The 25717-nt window shown below is 46.4% G+C and overlaps 2 protein-coding genes across 4 annotated transcripts; one reads left to right on the top strand and one right to left on the bottom strand.

Moving 5' to 3' along the window:
- Window positions 1-124: 124 nt before the first annotated feature.
- wdr73 (WD repeat domain 73) lies at window positions 125-14558 on the top strand. Of its 2 annotated transcripts, XM_048532974.2 has the most exons (8): window positions 126-383; window positions 1066-1133; window positions 3383-3471; window positions 4191-4279; window positions 5686-5753; window positions 11289-11450; window positions 12154-12510; window positions 13668-14558. In XM_048532974.2, exons 1-8 carry the CDS (start codon window positions 220-222, stop codon window positions 13946-13948), a joined length of 1278 nt encoding a protein of 425 aa, XP_048388931.1. In that variant the 5' UTR covers window positions 126-219; the 3' UTR covers window positions 13949-14558. The 2 variants fall into 2 exon arrangements, with proteins under 2 accessions (XP_048388932.1, XP_048388931.1); XM_048532975.2 differs by lacking the exon at window positions 11289-11450 and having other exon boundaries at window positions 125-383.
- LOC125453418 (sialidase-3-like) lies at window positions 4496-25717 on the bottom strand. 2 transcript variants are annotated; one of them, XM_059646879.1, is made up of 4 exons: window positions 25594-25717; window positions 23595-23803; window positions 20808-21446; window positions 4496-5312 (listed from the first exon to the last, which is right to left on the bottom strand). In XM_059646879.1, exons 2-4 carry the CDS (start codon window positions 23790-23792, stop codon window positions 5265-5267), a joined length of 885 nt encoding a protein of 294 aa, XP_059502862.1. In that variant the 5' UTR covers window positions 23793-23803; window positions 25594-25717; the 3' UTR covers window positions 4496-5264. The 2 variants fall into 2 exon arrangements, with proteins under 2 accessions (XP_059502862.1, XP_059502861.1); XM_059646878.1 differs by lacking the exon at window positions 4496-5312 and having other exon boundaries at window positions 16329-21446.

The following is a 25717-nucleotide window of genomic DNA, read 5'->3' as shown; positions in this document are numbered from 1 at the left end:
TTATCATTTTAGACATTGGAGGCTGACGGGAGAAGGTTATTTTCCTTAAACAAATATATAAATAAATAAAGCGTTCACTGGCGCTTCGGAATTGCTGTGATGTCATATCCCCTCCCGAGCTGTCCCAGAAACAGTCGAAAGTCGAATGGGTTTCATTTCTTTTGCCGAGGGCTTCAATTTGAAGAAGGTTCCGCTCCTTCTCGTGCGAAAAATAATTAGATGGGAATTTTCTTCATGGAAGAAGGCGGGAATCGATGTGGAACTGACGCAAACGCCGTGGGCGGGGATTCCAACGCCGGAAGTGACAGTTGCCTTGGAGACGCCAAGATGGCGGCGGAGGAGGAGAGCGAGTGGGATGTTTGGATGTTGGAATCTCTGAGACTGTGAGTGCGATGGTGCCCGGGACCAGGCGGTTGGCACCTGCTCTTGGACCGATCGCTTTGTCTCCCTGACCGTTTGGGATTCTGTAGGACACCCCCTGAAACGTTAAAGTTTCTGTCTTTAGGTTCCACCCATCCTCCCTCACTGCAGTAACTGATTCCTGGGTCAGTTTTACAACGCCGTCTGCTCCCTTCTCGCCGAAAGATTTTATACCATCGAGCTGCCAGGCCCTCCCTCGAACTTCTTCGTGATTGCAATGATGTTTGAGTTGGTGCGATTAATGGGTCACTGGGATGGACAGTATCAGGGAAATAGGGGTGTTCTGAAAGGTCTTGTGCTGTCTGTCTGGTCCCTGGCATGAGGGAGCACCTCAAGTCATCTGCCTCCGTCTCCCGCTGATGTTCACAAGTCGCTCTGTGGTGTCGAGATAGCAGATTATATAGTGGCATTGCCTCGAGTTAAACCAGGATCGTGGGATGATGTTGTGAAAGGAAATGATGGTTTTAGATGCTTATTCTGTCTTAGACTGATCATTTTGATCACTTTTCCATATGTATTTCAGTGTCACATTTTATCTGTTATTTACTCTTCTGGAGCGGTTTGTTTTATATATTAAATATAAGTTGCGATTGAAGTGATTATTTGAAGTGTATTACATTACGATACTCTGTCTGTTTCTATTAGGTACAATGACCTTCATGTGTTTGAGCTTCAGGAACCAACACGAGTTATAGAATGGATTCAGGATAGAAGTATGTTGGATTGTGTCTTTCTCTGTCTGGGTGTGTTTATATAACAGTCCATTTTCAAAAACATTTGATCTTCACTGAGGTTTGAAAGAGTTAAATTACAGAAATTGAATAGAGGAACTAGGTTTGTATTCCTCTGATTTAGAAGATGACTGATGATTAATCAAAGTGTTTAAGGTGACTTAAGGATTTGATAAATTTGATGTAGCAAAATTTATTTTCGTTGGTGAGAGTCCAGACTAAAGAAATATTAGAATTTTTAAAAGAAGAATTAGTGTTAACTCAAAATGTTAACTCTATTTCACTTTCTGCAGATGCTACCAGACTACCTGAGTTTCTCCAGCACAGTCTGTTTTAATTTCAGGTCTCACGCATTCGCAGTATGTGGAGATTTTTTTACTTCTGATTGTGGTAGGAAACAGGAAAAGAACTGTTTTAGCGGCCAGTGTAAACTTCTGTGGTTCCACGCAAACCTACAGCATTGTGTGGAACCACAGAACCACATAAGCGTTATTTGCTTATGCTTCACAGAGAGAACATCATGTTCAAAATAAAAAAAAATCTACCAGAAGCAAATTATCATCAATCAATGCAGCTTTGCCTGGGAGCAGACTTTTCCAGTAATAAAAACAACTGGGATCATAACAAGGACCTGAGTGACATCTTGTTCCTGAGTATTATGATCCAAGTGTTTGGTTGTACCTCCTGATATCAACAGGGAAAAAACGGGGTAGATAAAGAGAAACTATTTCCCCTGATTGGGGATTCTAGAACTAGGGCCAGACTGTTCAGGAGAGATGTTAACAAGAGCTTCCACATGAAGGGTGGTAGAGGTTGGAACCCTTTAACAAATGGAGCTGCTGCAAGATCATTGTTAATTTTAAATCTGAGGTAGATACCATTTTGATTAAGTAATGTATTCAGGGATATCAGACAAAGGCAGGTATGTGGAGGTAGACTGCAGATCAGCCATTGTCTTAACGAATGGTGGAACAGGCTAAAGGGGCTGAATGACCTACTTTTGGTCCTGTGTTCCGGATCACATGGAATATAGGGAGAACTAGCCACGTGGATACATAACTAGCTTGAAGGTAGGAGACAGAGGGTGATGCTGGAGGGTTGCTTTTCACACTGGAGATCTGTGACTAGCTTTGTGCAGCAAGGATTGGTGCTGGGTCAACTGCTTCTCAGCATTTATGTAAATGATTTGGATATGAATGTAGGAGGTATGGTTAGTAAGTTTGCAGTTAACACCAAAACTGGCATAGTGCACAGTGAGGAAGGCTACCACAGAGTACCAGGGGATTTTGACCACATGGGCTGAGGAATGACAGATGGAGTTTAATTTCGATACATTTGAGGTGCTGCATTTTGGGAAGGCAAATCAAGGCAGAACTTGTACACTTAATGGTAGGGTCCTGGGGCGTGTTGCCAATCAGAGACCTTGGAGTGTAGGTTCATAGTTCCTTGAAAGTGGAGTTGCAGGTAGACAGGATAGTGAAGAAGGTGTTTGGTATGTTTGCCTTTATTGGTCAGTGCATTGAGTATCGGAGTTGGGAGGCCATGTTGTGGCTTTATAGGACATTGGTGAGGCCACTTTTTTAGAATACTGTGTTCAATTCTCGTCAAGAGATATTGTGAAACTTAAAAGGGTTCAGAAAAGACTTACAAGGATGTTGTCAGGTTTGGAGGGTTTGAGCTATAGGGAGAGGCTGATTAGACTGGAGCTATTTTCCCTGGAGCGTTGGGGGCTGACCATTTAGAGGTTTATAAAAGCATGAGGGGCATGGATAGCGTGAACAGCCAAGGCCTTTTCCCCTAGGGTAGGGGAGTCCAAAACTAGAGATTTAAGGTGAGAGAGTTAAGATTTAAAAGGGAACTAAGGGGCAATTTTTTCATGCAGAGGGTGGTGTGTGTGTGTGTGTGTGTCTGATACAATAACAACATTTAAAAGGCATCTGCGTGGGTTTATGAAAGGAAGGGTTTAGCAGGATATGGGCCAAATGCTCGCAAATGGGACTGCATTAATTTAGGATTTCTGGTTGGCATGGATGAGTTGAACTGAAGGGTCTGTTTCCATGCTGTACTTGTCTGTGATTTTATCTGCTGCTTGGTTTGGTGTCCACATTTTTTAGTCCTTTTTAATTAATGAAAGGTATTGAGGTGTTAGTGTTACTGTGGCAGTATGCATTGTCTGGTGTAATACTAGAGTTGTTTGGTACTTTTGATTCTCGTCCTTCCCTGTTTGGTAGGTATCTGCATCGCCGGATACAATGTGGGGAAGAAAAATGAAATCTTGGAGCTTTCCCTCCCTGAGAAACTCTGCGCTAAAGGAAACCAGGTGATTGTGTAGTTGAAGAGTGAATAAATTTGAGGAGGAGGTTTTTAATTACCAATGGATTGACAGGTTATGAAGAGCTGGGAAGAAAGAGGAGTTGAGGCCGAGATGAGATCAACCATGATTAAGAGATAATGGGAACTGCAGATGCTGGAGAATCCGAGATAATAAAGTGTGAAGCTGGATGAACACAAGCAGGCCAAGCAGCATCTCAGGAGCACAAAAGCTGACGTTTTGGGCCTAGACCCTTCTTCAGAGAGCTAGGGTCTAGGCCCGAAACGTCAGCTTTTGTGCTCCTGAGATGCTGCTTGGCCTGCTGTGTTCATCCAGCTCCACACTTTATTATCAACCATGATTAATATCATTTCATATACCATATTAAATGACGGTATAGGCTTGAGGGGCTGAATGGTCTACACCTTCTCATTCTTATGGATGGTCCCACATTTCATTTCTGCCCCATGTGAGTAATTGATTCAACCCTTAATATCTGTTCGTGGGGTCAGCAACGGTCATAAATGCACCATGTGAGACCCACCCACCCAGGAGGGTCAAGGTCTGACAGCCGATCCTTGTTCATCTTATCCAGCAATATCTGACACCTTCATCTCTGTTGCTACTACTGTTTCCTCACTGTTGGGATTCCCTCGGAGAGGGAGGGTGGGGGGAGAATCAGGAAAAGGGGTTTCCCTCTGAGTTTTACTCTGTCTTTTCACCTGCAGGGACTTTGCCCAGAAAGAGACTTCACGGTGAAACATGGCTGCTTCTCACAGAGGCCCATTTACCAATTGAAGCACGTTGTTGGAACCAGGTAGGTCCTGAGTCTGAGTGACAGGAATACTGTCTGTGGAGGCTGGTGGGGAATGCAATGTTCAAGACCCTTTTTACAAGTTTAGGGTCCAATCTCACATGGACTATTGGTTTAGTAATTGTTTCTATATGTTCCCTTTTCTGTTTGTGCTTTACAAATTAATGTTTACACAGAAAACGACTATAAAAATCTGGAATTAAGAGTCATGTGTACTGAGACACAGTGAAAAGTGTTATTTTGTGTGCTGCACGGACAGATCGTACCATACAAAGTACGTCAGGGTGGCAGAATACAGAGTTACAGCTGCAGAGAAAGAGATCAGAATTAACATTTGACAGGCGCTATCAGAAGTCTGATAACAGCAGGGAAGAAGCTGTTGTTGAATCTGTTCATGCATGTATCCAAACTTTTATATCTACTACCGACAGAAGAGGCTGGAACAGCTCATAACCGGGGTGGGAGGGCTCTTTGATTATGTTGGATGATTTCTCGAGGCATTGGGAAGTATAGATGGAATGAATGGGATGGAAGGCTGTTTTGCGTGATGGACTGGGCTGTGTTCATGACTCTGTAATTTCTTGCGGTCTTGGGAACTGCAGTTGCCATACCAAGCTGTGATGCATCCAGACAGGATGGTTTCTGTGGTACTCTGTGCAAATTGGTAAGTGTCTTCGCAGACATGCTGAATTTCCTGACCCTCATGAAGTACAGTCGTTGTTGTGCTTTCTTGACTGTTGTGCCAATGTGGGTGGACCAGGACAGATTGCTGGCGATGGTCACTCCCAGGAACTTGACACTCTTGACCATCTCAGTGTCAGCTCCATTAGTGCAGACAGGGGCAATGACCATGAATCCATTGTTGGAAAAACCCATCTGGTTCACGCATGTCCTTTAGGGAGGGAAACTGCCATTCTTACCTGGTCTGGTCTACGTGTGACTCCAGACCCAGAGCAACAGAGTTGAATCTCACCTGCTGTCTGGGCAGTTAGGGGTGGGCAATAAATGCTGGCTTGGACAGCGATGTCCTCATCCTCTAAATGAATAAAAAGAAAATTCAGTTTTAAAAATATATTCTTTTCACCTTTGAACTGGAAATCAAAATTCAATAATATTATGATCACTGATACCAAGAGGTACCTTCACTATGAGACCATTAATTAATTCTGTTATTTTACAATGCCAGCTCTATACAGCCAGCTCAGTGTTTAGCTCCATTATTATCCTCAATATAAATGTGATTCAGGGGAAGCTGAATAAACTCATAGGGCAGAAGGGAATAGAAGAACACGGTAAGATGAAGAGGGGTTTGGAGGAAGCTTGTATTGACCATAAATGCTGGTTTTGCCAAATTCATCTTTATCTGTGTTGTAAATGTTGTGCTTAGGAGCTTCATTCTTTCCCTACAGCCTGTTGGTGAGCAGTGGACCTCCTGATGCCTTGCTACAGGTTTGGCGCTTGGCAACAGATGAAAGCGGTTAGTGAATCATCACATCATGCTTCTAATCCTGTCATGCAGGGGTTTACAGTGAGGGTCTGAGTACATCTCTCTGAGCCTCTCCCATACTCTTTGCTCTCTCCATGCCAGTGAAGAGCTGACAGAGCACTAAATTCTGGGGCCAGCTGCCTCCTTGACTGACACCTCCAGAAAATGTGCTGTCCCTTCGGGGTAGTAATTTTGATAAGTGTCTTAACGCTGTTTACCCGCATTAATTCCACATGCTGATATTCCTGCCCAACAAAAGCCTATCCATCTAAGCCAGCATTTTATTACGTCACTTGCCTTTGAGAAGGTGCTGTTTAATTGCCTTCTTGAAAAGCTGCAGTCCAACCTGCCGTAAGAAAGATGTTGTTAAATTTTGAAAGGATTTACCAGGATGTTGCCATGGTTTGGATGGTTTGAGCTACAGGGAGAGGCTGAATAAGTTGGGGCTCTTTTCCCTGGGGTATTAGAGGCTGACGGGTGACAATATAGATGTTTACAAAACCATAAGGGGCATGGATAGGATGAATAGTCAAGGTCTTTTCTGCAGAATAGGGGAGTCCAAAACTAGGTTCAAGGTGAGAGGTGAAAGATTTAAAAGGGGCAACTTTTTCCATGCAGAGGGTGGCGAGTGCATGGAATGAACTGCTAGTGGAAGTGGTGGAGGCTGGTACAACATTCGAAAAGCATCTGGATGGGTACTTGAATAGGAAAGGTTTAGAGGGATATGGGCCAAATAGGACTGGGTCAGATTAGGATGTCTGGTCAGAATAGACAAGTTGGACCAAAGAGTATGTTTCTGCCACGTACATCTCTATGACTCTATGTGCCCACGATACCCTTAGGGAGGGAATTTCAGGCTTTTGACCCATTGACACTGAAGAAACAGTGATATATTTCCAAGTTAGAATGGTGTGTGGCTCGGAGGCGAACTTGCAGGGTGTGGTGTTTCCATATATCTGCTGCCCTTGTCCTTCTACGTGGAGGTGGTCGTCGATTTTGGAGATGCTGTTGATGAATGCTGTTGAGATAATCAGAGTCAGTGGTTCGGCATCTGAGGAATTTAGTTCAATGTTAAGCCCTTCTTGACTGTGCATGGGTCAGGAGACCATTCTGTCCATTGTATCTTTGCTAGGTCTTTGAAAGAGCTGTCCGGTTAACTCCATTCCTTTAGCCATGCGTCCTTTCCCAGGTACTGTCGAGACCACATTTCAGATACTGTGCACAATTTTTTGGCCTCCGTATTTAAGGAAGAATGTAAATATTTTGGAGGAGGTTTACTCGATTGCTGCCTGGAGTGAGTGAGTGGGTTGGTTGATGAGGAAAGGTTGGACAGACTGGGCTTGTTTCCTCTGGAGGTGAGAGAGTGAGGTGTGATTTGATAGAAGCGTATTCAGATCTCGAATGATCTTGACAAGGTGGATGTGAACAGGGTCCACCTGGGGGCACGGTTTTAAAATTAGGGGGCAACCGTTTAGGCCAGAGATCAAGAGAAACTTTTCCTCTAAAGATTGTGTTCCTTTGACACAGAAGGCGGTGGAGTCTTTGAATGGTTTTACATGGAGATGGATAGATTCTTGTCTGGCAGGGAATTGAGGATTATTGAAGGTAAATGGCAGTATGGGATTCGAAACAATCAGACCAGCTGTGATCTTATTGAATGGTGGAGCAGGCTTGAGGGGCTGAATGACCTTCTCCCGCACTTGTTCCTTGTGTTGGCATGTAATCCCATGTCCAGCTTGTTGTGCTGAAGAGAATACCGGAGAGTCTGCCTATCTGATTTTCCTAGAAATCACTTGCTGTTAATTCAGTCACCACCATTCGGCCTCTGTGGTCTGATTATCTCTTGCCAGTGACGTTTCTGAGAACAGAACCTTAGGACACAGGTGGCCAATTTCTCCATGAAGCCAGGCCTGGCTCTTACAAAGACCTATCTAATTAATCTCATTCCACTTGCACTTTCCCCATTGCCTTGTTGTTTTCTCTATCTCCACTATTCCTCCACTTTCCTTTTGAAAGTTCCCATTGCCCTTTCAGCTAATTAATTCCATAACTCACTGAGTCAGAGAGATGAGAATTTTTAGCAAACACATCATATACCTGTCCTCTGATAACTGAAACCAGTTCCTCCACATTTTACACCAATAAACATTTTATTAACTCTGAATACTTCAGTACATCTTCATCGTAGTCTTCTCTGCTTTATTCATTTAAACTATAAGTAAAGTGAAAGTAAAGCTCCATTGACATTGTCCCCATCAGAGAGCAATTCCAGTTTCTCCAGATGGTTCATGTTAACAGAAATGTTTCATATCTCATAAATTTCCACTGCACCCTTCTCAAGGCCTTAACATCCTTTCTAAAGTGTGGTGCCTAGAGATGGGCACAATCCTCTTGCAGAGGTCAGCTGCTGTTTTATAAAGATTAAGGACAAGGTCTTGGCTTTCATAATCTCTGCCTTCATTGATAAATGACGTGGAGGTGTAGGCGTTGGACTGAGGTGGGCAAAGTTAGAAGTCACATGACACCAGGTTATAGTGCAACTTCTCCATTAGACATGAGTTAGGAAGCGTGGACTGGGAGCAATTGTTCCATGGTAAGGGCACTATAGACATGTGGAGACTGTTTAAGGAACAGTTGTTGCGAGTGATGAGTAAATATGTCTCTCTGAGACAGGCAAGAAGGGGTAAGATAAAGGAACCTTGGATGACGAGAGCGGTGGAGCTTCTCGTGAAAAAGATGAAGGTAGCTTACATAAGGTGGAGGAAGCTAGGGTCAAGCTCAGCTCGAGAGGATTACACGCAGGCAAGGAAGGAGCTCAAAAATGGTCTGAGGAGAGGCAGGAGGGGGCACGAGAAAGGCTTGGCAGAACGAATTAGGGAAAACACAAAGGCATTTTACACTTATGTGAGGAATAAGAGAATGGTCAAAGAAAGAGTAGGGCCGATCAGGGATAGCATAGGGAACTTGTGTGTGGAGTCTGAGGAGGTAGGGGAAGCCCTAAATGAGTTTTTTGCTTCTGTCTTTACGAAAGAAATGAACTTTGTAGTGAATGAAACCTTTGAAGAGCAGGTGTGCATGCTGGAATGGATAGAGATAGAGGAAGCTGATGTGCTGAAAATTTTGTCAAACATTAAGATTGACAAGTCGCCAGGCCCGGACCAGATTTGTCCTCGGCTGCTTTGGGAAGCGACAAATGCAATTGCTTCGCCACTTGCGAGGATCTTGGCATCCTCGCTCTCCACTGGAGTCGTACCTGAGGACTGGAGAGAGGCAAATGTAATTCCTCTCTTCAAGAAAGGAAATAGGGAAATCCCTGGCAATTACAGACCAGTAAATCTCACGTCTGTCGTCTGCAAGGTGTTAGAAAGGATTCTGAGGGATAGGATTTATGACCATCTGGAAGAGCATGGCTTGATTAAATGCAATCAACACGGCTTTGTGAGGGGCAGGTCATGTCTCACAAACCTTATCGAGTTCTTTGAGGATGTGACTAGTAAAGTTGATGAGGGTCGAGCTGTGGATGTGGTGTATATGGACTTCAGTAAGGCATTTGATAAGGTTCCCCATGGTAGGCTCATTCAGAAGGTCAGGAGGAATGGGATACAGGGGAACTTAGCTGCTTGGATACAGAATTGGCTGGCCAACAGAAGACAGCGAGTGGTAGTAGAAGGAAAATATTCTGCCTGGAAGTCAGTGGTGAGTGGTGTTCCACAGGGCTCTGTCCTTGGGCCTCTACTGTTTGTAATTTTTATTAATGATTTGGATGAGGGGATTGAAGGATGGGTCAGCATGTTTGCAGACGACACAAAGGTTGGAGGTGTCGTTGACAGTATAGAGAGCTGTTGTAGGCTGCAGCGGGACATTGACAGGATGCAGAGATGGGCTGAGAGGTGGCAGATGGAGTTCAACCTGGATAAATGCGAGGTGATGCATTTTGGAAGGTCGAATTTGAAAGCTGAGTACAGGATTAAGGATAGGATTCTTGGCAGTGTGGTGGAACAGAGGGATCTTGGTGTGCAGATACATAGATCCCTTAAAATGGCCACCCAAGTGGACAGGTTTGTTAAGAAAGCATATGGTGTTTTGGCTTTCATTAACAGGGGGATTGAGTTTAAGAGTGGTGAGATCTTGTTGCAGCTCTATAAAACTTTGGTTAGACCGCACTTGGAATATTGCATCCAGTTCTGGTCGCCCTATTATAGGACAGATGTGGATGCTTTGGAGAGGGTTCAGAGGAGGTTTACCAGGATGCTGCCTGGACTGGAGGGCTTATCTTATGAAGAAAGGTTGACTGAGATCGGACTTTTTTCATTGGAGAAAAGGAGGAGGAGAGGGGACCTAATTGAGGTATACAGGATAATGAGAGGCATAGATAGAGTTGATAGCCAGAGACTATTTCCTAGGGCAGAAAAGGCTAACACAAGGGGTCACAGTTTTAAGCTGGTTGGAGGAAAGTATAGAGGGGATGTCAGAGGCGGGTTCTTTACACAGAGTTGTGAGAGCATGGAATGCGTTGCCAGCAGCAGTTGTGGAAGCAAGGTCATTGGGGTCATTTAAGAGACTACTGGACATGCATATGGTCACAGAAATTTGAGGGCGCATACATGAGGATCAATGGTCGGCACAACATCGTGGGCTGAAGGGCCTGTTTTGTGCTGTACTGTTCTATGTTCTCCTGACAAAGGAGAAGCTCTCCGAAAGTTTGTGATTTCAAAAAATTTTCAAGTAAACCTGTTGAACTATACCTGGTGTCATGTGACTCCTGACTTTGTCCACTTAAAAAACCAAGGACCTGTATCATTATTTTAACAGCCTGCTTGACTTGTCCGAACAGTTTCAAGAATGTGACTGTGTACTCCCCGGTGCTGTGTGGTCCTTCAAAAATTGCACCCATTTGTTTACAGTGGCTGTTGTCACTATCCAATTCAGAATGAATGAGTTTGTGCTTCATCTTTCTAACTGGTTTGGATCTGAATTTACCCCCATTGTCTACTTGACCTAAAAGTAAATTGGTTTGATTGCGTTTCACCCCAGGTTTACTCTATGCAATTGCCTGGAATATTGTGTCCAGTTCTGCAGAGGAGTTTATTAGTGATTGCAGGATGAGATATTTCAGTTAATGTAAGAGGCTGGACAATCTGTGATTGTTCAATTTGGAGCAGAGATGATTAAATAAAGGATGATTTAATCAAGGTGCTCAATCATGAGGATTTTTGAGAGAATAAATCTGGAGAACTTTTTCCAGTGGCAGAAGGATTGGAAATTTCGGAGGTGGGGTGGGACAGATTAAAGAAGATTAACATGAAAACTGGAAGGTAGAGGAGTAAAATTTTACTTTTAACGCATGAAGTTATGATCTGGACTGCGTTTCCTGAGATCCGGAAGCAGGATCTCCATTTCAAAAGGGAATGAGATAAATATTTGGATAGAAAACCTTACTGAGGTGTTGATGTTCCAGGTGCAGTCTCACCAGTGGTGATAATGTCCTTCTATTTCAATAACTGTCTGTTGTCCTCCCTGTGACAGATACCATCACCTTGGTGGACTCTATCCAGCACCAGTCTCCAGGCAGCCAGTGGTCAAAAATCTCTGCTGTCTGCTCTCCGACCCCTCAGGTCCTCCATGGTTCAAAGGTTAGCGACCTTGCAATCCAGGAAATTGCATCACACAAAGTGCTTTTTAAACCAGGTCGGTCTACCTGTTTCTCTCTCTCAAAAATTATTTTTCTCTGGCACCAAATAGCCTCCAAATAGCATCTGTGTGATGATTACTTCCGGAGCATAACTCCTTGGGCAAGGGTGGAGATGAGCAGGATTTCCTGACCTAAGGCCACCATATCCCAGGGAAAATCTGCTGAAGCCCAACTCGACCTGAATGCAGAATCAAATGGGAGCAAATGCCGGAGGAATTGGAAGGATTGTTATGGTGATCCTGGTTAGCATGGTGGAAGGTTTGGAATAAGACCAGGGAAGGTCTCTTCCACCAGCTCCTGCAGTCAGACTTTGTAGCACAAAAAAATTGGAGGTGTTCCTTGCACTGGGAACAAGATTCTGAGGTAGAGAAATGGGAGATATAATGGGACACAATGCTCTTAGTTTCAGAGGATTATTTATTTATGCTAGTAGCTGAATATGTCAGGAATGTGACAGTGGGGTGAATGGAAAGGGGTTTGGGTTCTGGGATTTGGGAATGAAATGGATGTAGATTGAATCCATTGGCGATGTGTAGAGTGAGAGTGAATGGTAAGGGGTTTGGGTCCATTGGTAATGAATAGAGTAGGAGTGAGGGAATTGATGAGGAGTGACATGATGGCTGTGGGTCAGATTGGTTATGGTTGAACACTTCAAGCTAGATCCTAAATAACAGGAGCATGTGTTGATTCTCTCCTCAGGGCTAGCTGACTGTCAGCCAATCAGTGAGCTAGAGTTTCATGATCATTCCACCTTTTCTTTCTGCTCCCTGAATGGCCGCTTGTGGTTGGCTGATAGCCGTCAGCGTTCCAGCCTGATTGGACACTCGGATGTGCCTATGAGCAACGAGGACGGCTACCATTGGACAATGGGATGGGCGCCTGGGCATTCAAAGGTGGCCAGGCTGTGCTGGGATGGTCGAGTGGTGCTGACTGACTATCGTGACTTGAGCAGGGCCCTGAGCCTGACCAAACTGGCAATACCCACCACTATCCCAAACAGTGACTATCTGAGCTTGACATGGGCACCCTGTCTGCAGGACCATCTTGCAGTATCTGGTATGTTAGTGTTTGACTGCGGGTGGGGGAAAGAACTGTGTGTGGCTGGGGTTAGGAGTGGGGGTGAGGGTAGTGGGAGGGAGAGAGGCTTACCTGTCTTATAGGACCCATGGAAACCTTCACTCCAGCATGTCCCATTACTTATGGCTGATCTTAACTCCGTTTTATTTAGCTTGGTTTGGTAACACTCAATGTGCTGGTTTAATGCAAATAACTGATCAAAGCTATTAGATTTTCAAATTAAGTTCCAGGCTTGGGCCTTTCAGGGGGGAGTCATTCAAATTCACCCGTTCCCTGTAGGGAGGAAGCCTTTTCTGGTGCCAATCCTGGCTTGAACATTAAGGTTCTGTCCCCTTGTTCAGCATTCCAGTGGACCAGAGGAAATAGTATCTCTGTATTTAAATCCTTTCCTTGGTGTGGGTATAAATCTGAGGTGATTTAAATAAACCCAGTATGCCTCAGCACAGAAAGCTGGGTGCCAGATGGGGCATCACTTGTGCTCTGACGCTGAGGAGAAAGGCTCACTGTGACGAATTGAAAATGCCATTTTAGAGGGTAGTTGGAATGGGGACATTTCTTGCTTTTGCTATATCCAACTGCTCCATGCTCAAATCCCCTTCACCCATTAGCCACCTTGGCTCTAGTAACACTTTGCTTTAATAAATGTTCACTTGTTTTCAGGTCCCTCCTTGTCCTTGTCCCTCCCTATCTCTGCAGTCTCCTACAGCCCTCCAAGATCTCTGAACACCTCCAAGAGAGATCTTCCGGCAGATGACTAAACACTAGATTGAGGCACATGTTGAGGGGGACAGAAGGTCAGCAGAGAAAATTCCACAGCTTAGGGTCCAGGCAGCTGAGGGGAGAGCTGCCAATAATGGAATGATTAAAACTGGGAGTGCCCAAGTGGCCAGAACTGGCAGAATTCAAAGATCTCAAAGGGCTATTCGGCTAGAGGAAATTCCAAAAGATGAGGGAATTGAAAATAAGAGCGGTTTGTTGACTTTACCTGTCCTATGTCAGGCATTAGCCACTTGATGCAGTGAAGGCAGGATGTAGACATAATGCTGGAGAGGGGGCAGGAGCACTGAGGGAGATACCCATTGACATGGGTATTTGATGTTTCTGTGCAGCTACTGAGATTATTTTCCTTTCTAAAGGTTTTAATGGGACTGTTCACATATATGACACCAGCTTGTGGTTGGCAAAATCCATTGGAGTGGAGCCAACCTTCATCCACCGAGGTCACAGTGTCACCCTGGAGTTTGATCAAAAGAAGCCGGTGGTCACCAGACATGCTTGGCACCCCTGGAGACAACGGGTCCTGCTCTCAGCTGCAGACAACGGTTCCTTCCATGTCTGGGATTGGACTGATCAGAGATCCTTTGATAATTATGCTGCTGGATTGAGTTTCGTCTCATCAGTCTCTCCTTCCCAATAGAAACCCCACACCACTGCATGTCTCCTCCAGCAAACTCACTGTGTCTCACTCACTGGTGACTCTGATGCTAGCGCAAGTTCAACCAGGGGTGATATTTACATGTGACCTGCGAGTACTAACATAGTAATCGGTCACATATAACAGCCCAGTCCCCTTGCAATGCATCACAACCCAATATAAATAAGACTGTCACCGTGTAACCGACTGACCCCCCTGATAGTTTGGCCCTGTCACTGTGTGACTGACTGATCCTTTGTTGAAGGTGGAGGGACTCCTGTTGGTCTGAATAGCAGTGTTTTGTGAGACTGTAGATCTCCCTGTTAAAGGATTCTTTGCGGATGTTGGCAGTCTTGTAAGTTACTTATAATCGGAAAGCTGCTGTCACTAAATTGAGGCTTTAAGAATAATTACATAGAGGAGATATCAAGGATTAGGTGCGAAGATACTAGCAAGCATCTTCATAAAAGTTTTTAATGTTTTAACAACTAAAATTGGTGTACACCATTGCAAGTGAAAATTGTTCTCTTTATTCTTTGTTTATTAATGCTTTTTAAAACCGGCTATCCATTGTTGGTAACTTGGCACAAATTATAAATATTTACTTTTGTAATTTTTCGATTTTCGGCTGTTAATTTTGTATCAGGTTTCCAGCCTTATATAAAGCAGATGGTGTTCTAACACACCACTCCATTGTGCATGTACATAGAAGGTTTTACATTTGTCATTGAGAATGAACCTGAATTGAAACGTAAACTTCATTTAATCAGGGGGAGATTTGCCACCTATTTGTCAGTGATGTTTAGAGCAGGAACCTTATTGCGTTGTTTTGTTTTTGGAATGTCAAATTGAGTCTTTGAGCTATAGTGAAAAGTTATAGTCAAAATTTTAACTCCGTTTCTCCATCATGCCTCCAGTGAAGTTTCTCCTGTACTTTGTATTTGGGCTGCTGTGAATTATCTCCAGTTTTGAGCACTTACTGGAATTGTTGCTCATGTTCTTTACCTCCTACCACTCTGGGAAATGAGGACACCCTCTCTGAAAACACCACACTGCCACATTGGGCATTTCCATTGGAAATTTTGCTTCCATAGGGAGGTCTGTGATGGAAAAGTAGGCTCCTTGCATCTCAGATGCTGTTCTGAACTACATTTCCCTGACATTGACTCACCATAATTACCTAGGCTTCTTGTGTCATAGAAATCTACAGCACCGTAAAAGGTCCTTTGGCCCATTCAGTCTGTGCTGGTCAAAAACAACCACCTAACTATTCCAAGATAATAAAGTGTGGAGCTGGATGAACACAATAGGCCAAGCAGCATCTCAGGAGCACAAAAGCTGACGTTTCGGGCCTAGACACCTAACTATTCTAATCTCATTTTCCAGCACTTGACTCATAGCCTTGTATGCCTTGACATCGCAAGTGCACAGCACTTCAGGGGAGGCAATGGCCTAGTGGCATTATTGCTGGACTGTTAATCCAGAGACCCAGATAACGTTCTGGGGAGACAGATAATGGGAACTGCAGATGCTGGAGAATTCCAAGATAATAAAATGTGAGGCTGGATGAACACAGCAGGCCAAGCAGCATCTCAGGAGCACAAAAGCTGATGTTTCGGGCCTAGACCCTTCATCAGAGAGGGGGATGGGGGGAGGGAACTGGAATAAATAGAGAGAGAGGGGGAGGCGGACCGAAGATGGAGAGAAAAGAAGATAGATGGAGAGAGTATAGGTGGGGAGGTAGGGAGGGGATAGGTCAGTCCAGGGAAGACGGACAGGTCAAGGAGGTGGGATGAGGTTAGTAGGTAGATGGGGGTGCGGCTTGGGGTGGGAGGAAGGGATGCGTGAGAGGAAGAACAGGTTAGGGAGGCAGAGACAGGTTGGACTGGTTTTGGGATGCAGTGGGTGGGGGGGGGAAGAGCTGGGCTGGTTGTGTGGTGCAGTGGGGGGAGGGGACGAACTGGGCTGGTTCCCTAAACCAGCCCAGTTCATCCCCTCCCCCCACTGTACCCCACAACCAGCCCAACTCTTCCCCTCCACCCACTGCATCCCAAAACCAGTCCAACCTGTCTCTGCCTCCCTAACCTGTTCTTCCTCTCACGCATCCCTTCCTCCCACCCCAAGCCGCACCCCCATCTACCTACTAACCTCATCCCACCTCCTTGACCTGTCCGTCTTCCCTGGACTGACCTATCCCCTCCCTACCTCCCCACCTATACTCTCTCCATCTATCTTCTTTTCTCTCCATCTTCGGTCCGCCTCCCCCTCTCTCCCTATTTATTCCAGAACCCTCACCCCATCCCCCCCTCTCTGATGAAGGGTCTAGGCCCGAAACATCAGCTTTTGCGCTCCTGAGATGCTGCTTGGCCTGCTGTGTTCATCCAGCCTCACATTTTATTATCTAACGTTCTGGGGACCTGGGTTCAAATTCCACGACAGAAGATGGTGGAATTTGAATTCAATTAGTATCTGGAATTAAGAATCTAATGATGACTGTGAATATATTTTTAAGTGTTAGAAAGCCAATCAGGTTCACTAATGTCCTTTAGGGAAGGAAATAGCTATCATTACTTGGTTTGGCCTACATGTGACTCCAGACCCACAGCAATGCAGTCAACTCTTAATTGCCCAGCCAGCAATGCCCTTATCCTGTGAATGAATTAAAAAAAACTTAAATATTCTGAGGTTTTCTGCCTCTCCCACCGTTGCAGTCAGTTCAGTACAGGCATGACATAGTCATACTCATGACTTCATACCTTACACACAATGTCCCAGACACCACCATCACCATCTCAAGATATGTCCTGTCGCATTGGCAGGACAGATTGAACAGAGGTGGCAGCACAGTGGTGTACAGTCGGGAAGAGTTGCCCTGGGTAACACTCAAAATTGATGCTGGACTCCATGAAGTCTCATGGCTTCAGGTTAAAGATGAGCAAGGAAATGTCCTGCTGATTACCATGTACCGTCCTCCCTCAGCTGATGAATTGGTACTCCTCCATGTTGAACACCGCTTGGAGGAGGCACTGAGAATGGCAAGGGCACAGAAGGGGTTGGGAATTTCAATGCGCATCACCAAGAATGGCTCGGCAGCAGTACGACAGATCGAGCTGGTTGGGTCGTAAGGGACATAGCTGCTAGACTGGGTCTATGTCAGGTGCTGAGGAAACCAACAAGAGGGAAAAACATACCTGATCTCATCCTCACCAATCTCCTCACAGATATATCTGTCCATGACAGTATAGGTAGGAGGGACTACCACACATTCATTGGTCATGGATACCTTCCATCTTGTGGTGTGGTGCTAATGGGTCAGATTAATTCAAATCTAGCAACTCAAAACTGGCATCCATTAGGTATGGAGGGCCATCGGCTGCACTAGTAGAATCGTACCCCAGCACAATCTGTAACCTCATAGGCCAACATATCACCTGCTCAACCATTATTGTCAAGCCAGGAGCAGCATCAGGCATACCTCCAACAGCACAAGCAGCGAGTGACAGAGCTAAACAATTCAACTGTGAATAGTGGTGGACAATTAAACAACTCAGTGGAGGCGGAGGGTCCACCAATATCCCCATCCTCAATGATGGGGGAGCCCAGCACATCCATGGAAAAGCAAAGGCTGAAGCAGTTGCAACAATCTTCAGCCAGAAGTGCTGAGTGAAAGATCCATTTGGCATGGGAATCAGGGTAAACTTTGTTCTGGCTGGCTGGAGCTATACTGGGCACATAGGAAGGTGGTAATGGTTGTTGCAGATCAGTCATCTCAGCTCCAAGACATCTCTGCAGTTCCTCAGGGTAGTGTCCTACGGTCAACCATCATCAGCTGCTTCCTTCCAGCAACAATACTTGTTGACAACGATTATTTTCTAACAGCACTACAGGTCTACGCAGAACAAAGGGACTGCAGTTCTAAGAAGACAGCTCACCATCTTCTCACGTCAATCTGGGACAATAAATGACAGTGACACCTACATCCCATGAACAAATTAAAATAGCTCCCTTCTCTGTCAACAATCTAGGTTTATGCCCAAAACTAAGTTTATATATTTGCTATGCAGCATACAGGAAGACAGTCAGTGTTCAAAAGTGGGATTAATATTATAAAACAAGATATTAGCATACTTTTAAAATTGAGTGGCTTGCTGTGGGTCTTTTTTCATTTATTTGTTCATGGGGGCGTATAGACAAGGTGGATAGCAAAAAAGCTTTTTCCCAGAGTGGGGGAACTCAATTACTAGGGGTCATGAGTTCAAAGTGAGGAGGAAAGTTCTTTACACAGAGGGTAGTGGGTGCCTGGAACGCGTTGCCAGCGGAGCTGGTAGTCGCAGACATGTTAGCGTCTTTTAAGATATATTTGGACAGGTACATGGATGGGCAGGGAGCAAATGGACACAGACCCTTAGAAAATAGATGACAGGTTAGACAGAGGATCTTGATCGGCGCAGGCTTGGAGGGCCAAAGGGCCTGTTCCTGTGCTGTAGGTTTCTTTGTTCTTTGATGTAGGCATTGCCAACTGGGCCAGCATTTGTTGCACATCTCAAATTACCCTGAGGGTAGTTAAGAGTCAGCCACATTGCCAGTATAGAGGCCAGACCACGTAAAGATAGTAGGTTTTCTTCTCGAAAGACCATTAGTGAACTAGATGGATTTTTATAATAATCGATCATAATTTTGTGGTCACCATCTCAGAGTCTAGCTTTCGATTCTAGATTTATATACCCACAGACGTTTTTCTCTTGGACAGAGGGATGCATATCCAACCATTTTCTCACCAACTCATGCGCACACACACAACGCACACACACACATGCACGCACGACCCCATACAGACATGATGTTCCTAGCCTCATGGTCTTTTTCTTACATGTGCACAGTACTCACATACTCTCACTCTGTCTCTCACGTACTTAATCTTACATAGATACAGACTCACACACAATCATACACAGTCAAACTTACAAGTACATGGGCAGTCATGCTCAAACTTACATGTAATCTCATGCAACTTACAGACATGTACTAACTTTCTCACATTTACACCTGCAGAATCGTGAACACACTCAAGTACACACAGGAATTTCTGCATACATGTAAGTTATCTCACACACCCTTCCATGCACTCATGTTCAAATATTAACAAACTTCAAATACACATTCATGTACACACATTTACTCACACACCCTCCAACACAATCATACAATGCACTTACATACATTAATATTTTCACATGCAGACTACACTCTCACACGATATTGTTATTGGGTGCTCGTTGATTTGAGGGTGACGTTTACTAGGGTCATCAGTTCCTGCCATCGATCTTTAAGTGACTGAGAAGGTTATTTCTTGATCCACATATTCTTGGACAGATGAGGCACGGTGTTCCAGGAAGTTGAAAGCTGGATTTACTTTCCTTCTCTTTCACTGCTCTACGTCAGTAAGACATTGAGACTGGTGCAGCTGGATGGACAAGTTGTTGCCTCCCAGTCAATACTGACAATGCTGCTGCGTTTCAAATACGAGATTTGGGGTGTCACTGTGGTGATTTCACTGTCCTTAGAAGATGGACATTTAACAGCCAGGAATGATGGCTAACATTTGAGCTGTGTCAGCTTGATGATCATTGATCTACAGAAGTTTTGACTGAAATATTTGTGGACCAGGTTTCAGGAAGGACCTTAGCATTAATTCAATGGTTTTCCCACTGAATCCAGAAACTGCAGTGAAAGCTTTGCTGATGGAATTTCCCTGTGTTATGGACGCACTGTCCAGGTCTCTCAGCAGCACAGGGCTGTGCTCTGTAGACTAGGGCTTCTGTTGAATAACAGCAAAGACCTCTTCAAAACACTCACTGCTGTAGTTTGTTGAATGCTGAGATGGTGCACCTAACCCAGTGTTGGGTTTCCTTGTCAATGGTGGCCTTTGGAGCAAGGCGGCTGCCAAGATCTAGCAAGTGTTCAACATATTCCCGAATCTCTAACATATTCGGGAGTTGGAATGTTTGGCTGACCAGCTCTGAGCTAATATTCACACTCAAATATCTCTGTGTATCACAACCCCACACAAAGACACACATACATGTATACACACCCCCAAAGCTTGCACGTGCATGCACTCCCCTCCAACGCTCGCATGTGCATGTGCACATATACTGTCCATCAATGCTCACTCATTCACTCTCCCAAATCTCTCTCTCAACCCCACAACTCTCACATACTTGTCCAAAATACTCACTCACAAAACCCAAAACTCTCACCCTCAATCCTAACACGCACCCAAAACACTCTCACACCCCCCAACTCTTGTGCGCACACATTCCCCCAATTTGAACACAACATACAAACACACAGCTCCCAATATTAACACAGACACACACTCTCATGTGGCCCAACATTCTCCTTCATGCACTGAAACTTGGAGGGCTATTTCTAAATGGAGGTCACTTCTAGAATGCAGTGGAAGAATTGCTCTTCTGTCAATCTTATTATGGAGATGTGACTAAAAGATATTTTCCAATACGTCATTGATGGTGAAAAGACAGAAAGCAATTTGTTCCCAGAAGTTTGAGATACCACACTCATACAGACAAGCAAAGGTTCCCATCCCATCAAGGTACACAAGGTCAGAGTAACCACTGGGCCCAGCCTGGATGATCCAGGGTCCATACCAACTTTTAGGTTTCAGGGGCATCAGATTGATGTAAACACCTAGGTTAGTCCGATTGTGCTTGTGAAAGAAACAGCAGGATTTCCCTGCTGGGTGTGTATATAGGAGCCAGGACATCTTGGCCTCTGTGTCAGTCTGTCTAATTGTTGACCTGAATGGAACAGTGACTTGGTTTGGGAGATGGAAACTCACCACACTCCCCTGACAACCAGCCTTCGATTCTGGCAGTCCCTTGGCCAAGCGGACAATTTCAAAGTGGCTGGGGTCGAGGCTCACTGCTTCCATTCTGTGATGCCTGCGCGTTCGAGCATTGCAGTACAGCATATGGTAGCTGTCAGTGATGGTGATCTCTGCCAGCTCACACTCCAGTGCCTGGTATTCAGTTATTGGTTCTGCTAGCTTCCAGTTATCTCCACTGTCGTCACTGAAGATATAGAAAGAGTGGGGGTGTGTGAAGTACTTAGGCGGGATCAGGCAGCACCTCCGGCAGATGATATAGGCGTAGGCAGGGACTATGAGCCTCCCTTGCTGTGTTTGCAAACCGTGACCAGGTCCCACCGCGAAGGTGGCCCATTTGCAGAGCTGGCTGCCGAGGACCTCGTCGGTCAGGTCCGTCAGCTCCGTCCAACTATGTCCAGCATCGTGGCTCAGCACGTAGCACAGCCTGGCCAAGTTTTTGCCCCACCAGATCTGCTGCCCCTCCGTGACACCATCTTTGACACAGGTGAAGAACAAGTAAATCACACCACGTTTCCGCTCATACACCGGGCATGGGTTCATTGTCCGATACCCAGGCAGCACAGCCGTCTTCAGCGGTGTCATGTCCTCCCACTGGGAACCAGAAACAAAAGAAGATCAGACACAGCTCCCTCCACAGAAAGTGGGCCAAAGCAGTCAGGAATGATCTCAAAGGAGTATGGTGGATACAGTCAGTTAATCTGTAACAGCCTACACTGTCATCATGGACTCTGCTGCAATATTCCAATCAGTGTCACTTGTATAAAGCAACCATTCCATAATAAACTCTTCCAGCATCTGCCACTCACCCACATTTCTGTCAAATTCACAATTCCCTGAATATCCCCAACCCCAATGCTTCCAGAGGTCTTGCCTGCTCATTCTTAACCTCCAGCCTCAAAGCTTTCTTTTCCCAGGCCAATCAATCTCAGCTTCAATTCCGTATCTCACAAATTCCATCTCCAAATTTCTCTTTTCTCCAATCTCTGTCTCTCCTCACTCCAATCTCTCCTTTCTGATCTCTCTTCAATCTCCCCCCTCTCTGCAATCTCTCTTTCTCCCCTCTCCAATATCCTTCTCCATGCAATCTCTCTCCGCTCCTCACCTCTCTCATCTCTCTTTCCTCACTGATCTCTGTCTCCTCTCTGGTCTCTCTCCCTCTCTCTGATCGCTCTTCTCCCTTCCAGTAATCAGTGCTCCTAATTCCCAGCCCTCTCATCCTCCTGGCATTATTTAATCTTGTTATTGGTGGGGTGGGGCAGGGAAGGTATTTATGTGGGGTGATGTGGGGATTGTGTAGGGGGTGCTGTCTATGGGGTAAACAGAGATTGAAACACAATTGTGTCACAGACAAGTTGTTAAATTAGTATTATTATGTATCAACTGACTTGCCATGCTATTGCCCCAGGACAGTCTGCAATCTGGAACCACAACTGGGATTTTTAATGTGAGGTCATTGCTCAGGTTTAATCCAAGGAGCACTAGCCTGAAACGCTATTCTAAGAAGATTGGCATTTATCATTCTCAGTTATCCTGAAAAGGTGGTGGTGAGCCTCCATTTACATGAACTGCAGAAGAACTGAACAGCTTTGCTAAGACTAGTTCAAGAAGGACAAGAGTCACACACACTGTGTCACTTCATGGTGTTAAACTTGAGTCAGAGAAGGCCAGATAGGGTAAGGGGCAGGAACCTGCCTAAGCTGTGGGCTATGAACTGAGCCAGGTTGATGTTATTTTTTATGACAAAGACCAGGCATTTTTTTTCTGTTGTGCTTGCCCAGAGATTTAGATTCCTAAAAATGGATTTGCTAATTACTCCAGTAGTCAGTCAGAGTATTATTACTGCATTTTTGGACATTTTACTGAGCTAAGAAATTTCAAGGTACATGCTGGAAATTTTAAAGGATGTAGAATCAGTTGATATGGTAAGCATTTTCTGCTAGTCTCGAATCAGCCTTGAAAAGCTTATGGTGAGGTGATAGAGTGTCCTGCAAGGCCACTTCCGAACCACTCAAAACGTTAGATACACACATTGGCCCAGGCAAGGAAAATAGAATTCAATTCTCAAACTGTGCACAGTGGGATGTGCACCCAGGCTGAATCAACCAATAAGAAATGTTTGACTGGATTCCAGGAAACTTCATGGGGTCAATGATGAACATAGAACATAGAACATAGAACATAGAACAGTACAGCACAGAACAGGCCCTTCAGCCCACAATGTTGTGCCGACCATTGATCCTCAGGGATGCACCCTCAAATTTCTGTGACCATATGCATGTCCAGCAGTCTCTTAAATGACCCCAATGACCTTGCTTCCACAACTGCTGCTGGCAACGCATTCCATGCTCTCACAACTCTGAGGACTTCCTCGGCGGCTCGTTCTCCAACTGTATACCACTGTACCACCAGCTCTGCTGGGTCTGTCCCACCTGTGGGACAGGAAATATTCAGGGATGGTAATGGTGGTTTTTGGGACACTGAATGTAGAACAGTTCAGCACAGCACATTGTCTTTGGCCCACAATGTTGTGCTGACCTATTATCATATTCTAAGATCAAACCACCCTCCATAGCCTGCATTTCAGTATCATCCATGTGCCTATCCAAGACTCGCTTAAATGTCCCGAATGTATCTGACAAGAAGGTATATTCTAAAGTCCATTTTTTCACTTCATTTTGAAAAATACTTGTACCGTTTTGAACTGTGCAAGACACTGTCTCGACTGTGGATGATACATACCTTCACTGATCCTCTGATAAACGAGCCCTTTCTCATCACCAGAAGCTTTGCATTCACATCCTGGAACGACATTCGTTTCTCTGCAAAGGCTAAAAAAATGTTGTGCTCCTTGAGGTAGAGCAGTGAGGGGATGCGGTATACAGTCTTCTTCCCCTTCTCAAACAAAATCATTCGGCTTGGAAGTTGGTCAGCTGGCATAATTACTGCCCCTACAGCATTAGAAGTGGAGAAAGAATCTATTTTTGCATTTTCAGAATGTGTCACTAAGCTAATAAAATGCTGCAGGATACTGCTTAACCATTCTTAACTAGAAGACAGATCATCAGCTTGTGCTCTTTGACTGCAACTGCTGTTATGAGCAGGAAAGCTTTCTGGAACACACAGCACGTGCAGGGCTACCTGCGCCCAAGCCAGTTTATCACAGCAACAAAGACAACTTCACGTTGCAGTGTGCTACATAGGGATGGCGCCGAGGGAAGGCTGCGCAGTCAAAGGGTCCACACTGAGGGAGCACTGCGTTGTTGGTGCCGAGGGAGTGGTTCGCTGTCGGAAGGTTGGCGCTGAGGGACCGCATCAATTTCAGAGAAGCAGCGCTGTGCTGTCGGAGGGTCAGCACCAAGGGAGTGCCGCATTGTTGGAGGGTGAGCGCCGCACTGTCGGTGGTTCAGCACCAAGGGAGCTGTGCATTGTCGGCGCTGAGGGAGCGCTGCACCGTTAGAGGGTCGGTGCCGAGGGAGGGGGTATCGTTGGAGGGTCGGCGCCGAGGGACTGGGCACTGTCAGAGGGTCGGCGCCGAGGGAGTGGGCACTGTCGGAGGGTCGGAGCCGAGGGAGTGGGCACTGTCGGAGGGTCAGTGCTGAGGGAGCGGGCACTGTCGGAGGGTCGGCGCCGAGGGAGTGGGCACTGTCGGAGGGTCGGCGCCGAGGGAGTGGGCACTGTCGGAGGGTCAGTGCTGAGGGAGCGGGCACTGTCGGAGGGTCAGTGCTGAGGGAGCGGGCACTGTCGGAGGGTCAGTGCTGAGGGAGTGGGCACTGTCAGAGGGTCGGCGCCGAGGGAGTGGGCACTGTCGGAGGGTCGGCGCCGAGGGAGCGGGCACTGTCGGAGGGTCAGTGCTGAGGGAGCGGTCACTGTCGGAGGGTCAGTGCTGAGGGAGCGGGCACTGTCGGAGGGTCAGTGCTGAGGGGGCGGGCACTGTCGGAGGGTCAGTGCTGAGGGGGCGGGCACTGTCGGAGGGTCAGTGCTGAGGGAGAGGGCACTGTCGGAGGGTCAGTGCTGAGGGGGCGGGCACTGTCGGAGGGTCAGTGCTGAGGGGGCGGGCACTGTCGGAGGGTCAGTGCTGAGGGGGCGCCGCACTGTCGGAGGGGCAGTGCTGAGGGGGCGCCGCACTGTCGGAGGGGCAGTGCTGAGGGGGCGCCGCACTGTCGGAGGGTCAGTGCTGAGGGGGCGGGCACTGTCGGAGGGTCAGTGCTGAGGGGGCGCCGCACTGTCGGAGGGTCAGTGCTGAGGGAGTGGGCACTGTCGGAGGGTCAGTGCTGAGGGGGCGGGCACTGTCGGAGGGTCAGTGCTGAGGGGGCGGGCACTGTCGGAGGGTCAGTGCTGAGGGGGCGCCGCACTGTCGGAGGGGCAGTGCTGAGGGAGCGGGCACTGTCGGAGGGTCAGTGCTGAGGGGGCGGGCACTGTCGGAGGGTCAGTGCTGAGGGGGCGCCGCACTGTCGGAGGGTCAGTGCTGAGGGGGCTCCGCACTGTCGGAGGAGTTGTTAATACTGATGTTTTGTCGGATTATTCAGGTCATTGTCATTATTGCTGTCGGTGGGATCTTGCTGCGTTTCCTATCCGTGGTGTGAATTCACGAGAATGAAGGAGGCGCTATCGCAACGCTGCTGGGCCCCTTGTTCGCCCGCGGCCCCACAGCCCGCTCTGCCAGACGAAGCGGCGCGGTGTTTCCCGAAGCCCGATTCCGGCCTCGGTCCGCCTGATGTTGGATTTGTTTCAGTTTTACCTCCAGCTCCACCTTTACCGTCGCTCCGGCTCACCTCAGTGGACAGAGCATGCGCGGGGCCGCGGCGCCCCCTGGGAGTTGTAGTTCCTACCTCCTTCCTCACAGAGATAATGGGAACTGCAGA

The sequence above is a fragment of the Stegostoma tigrinum genome, chromosome 6 (genome assembly GCF_030684315.1).
Source record: "Stegostoma tigrinum isolate sSteTig4 chromosome 6, sSteTig4.hap1, whole genome shotgun sequence".
Classification (NCBI taxonomy): domain Eukaryota; kingdom Metazoa; phylum Chordata; class Chondrichthyes; order Orectolobiformes; family Stegostomatidae; genus Stegostoma; species Stegostoma tigrinum.
Note: the sequence above shows the minus strand (reverse complement) of the source record. Positions and strands in the feature narration are given on the sequence as shown.

What these genes read in the sequence shown, in the direction of transcription:
- LOC125453418 (XM_059646878.1), bottom strand. Translation starts at nt 23,792, where the DNA reads ATGCCAGCTGACCAACTTCCAAGCCGAATGATTTTGTTTGAGAAGGGG. An exon ending in TTATCAGAGGATCAGTGAAG is followed by an intron (nt 21,447 to 23,594) that starts GTATGTATCATC and finishes TCTGGTTCCCAG; the next exon opens with TGGGAGGACATGACACCGCT.
- wdr73 (XM_048532974.2), top strand. Translation starts at nt 220, where the DNA reads ATGGGAATTTTCTTCATGGAAGAAGGCGGGAATCGATGTGGAACTGAC. An exon ending in ATGTTGGAATCTCTGAGACT is followed by an intron (nt 384 to 1,065) that starts GTGAGTGCGATG and finishes TGTTTCTATTAG; the next exon opens with GTACAATGACCTTCATGTGT. An exon ending in GGACCATCTTGCAGTATCTG is followed by an intron (nt 12,511 to 13,667) that starts GTATGTTAGTGT and finishes TCCTTTCTAAAG; the next exon opens with GTTTTAATGGGACTGTTCAC.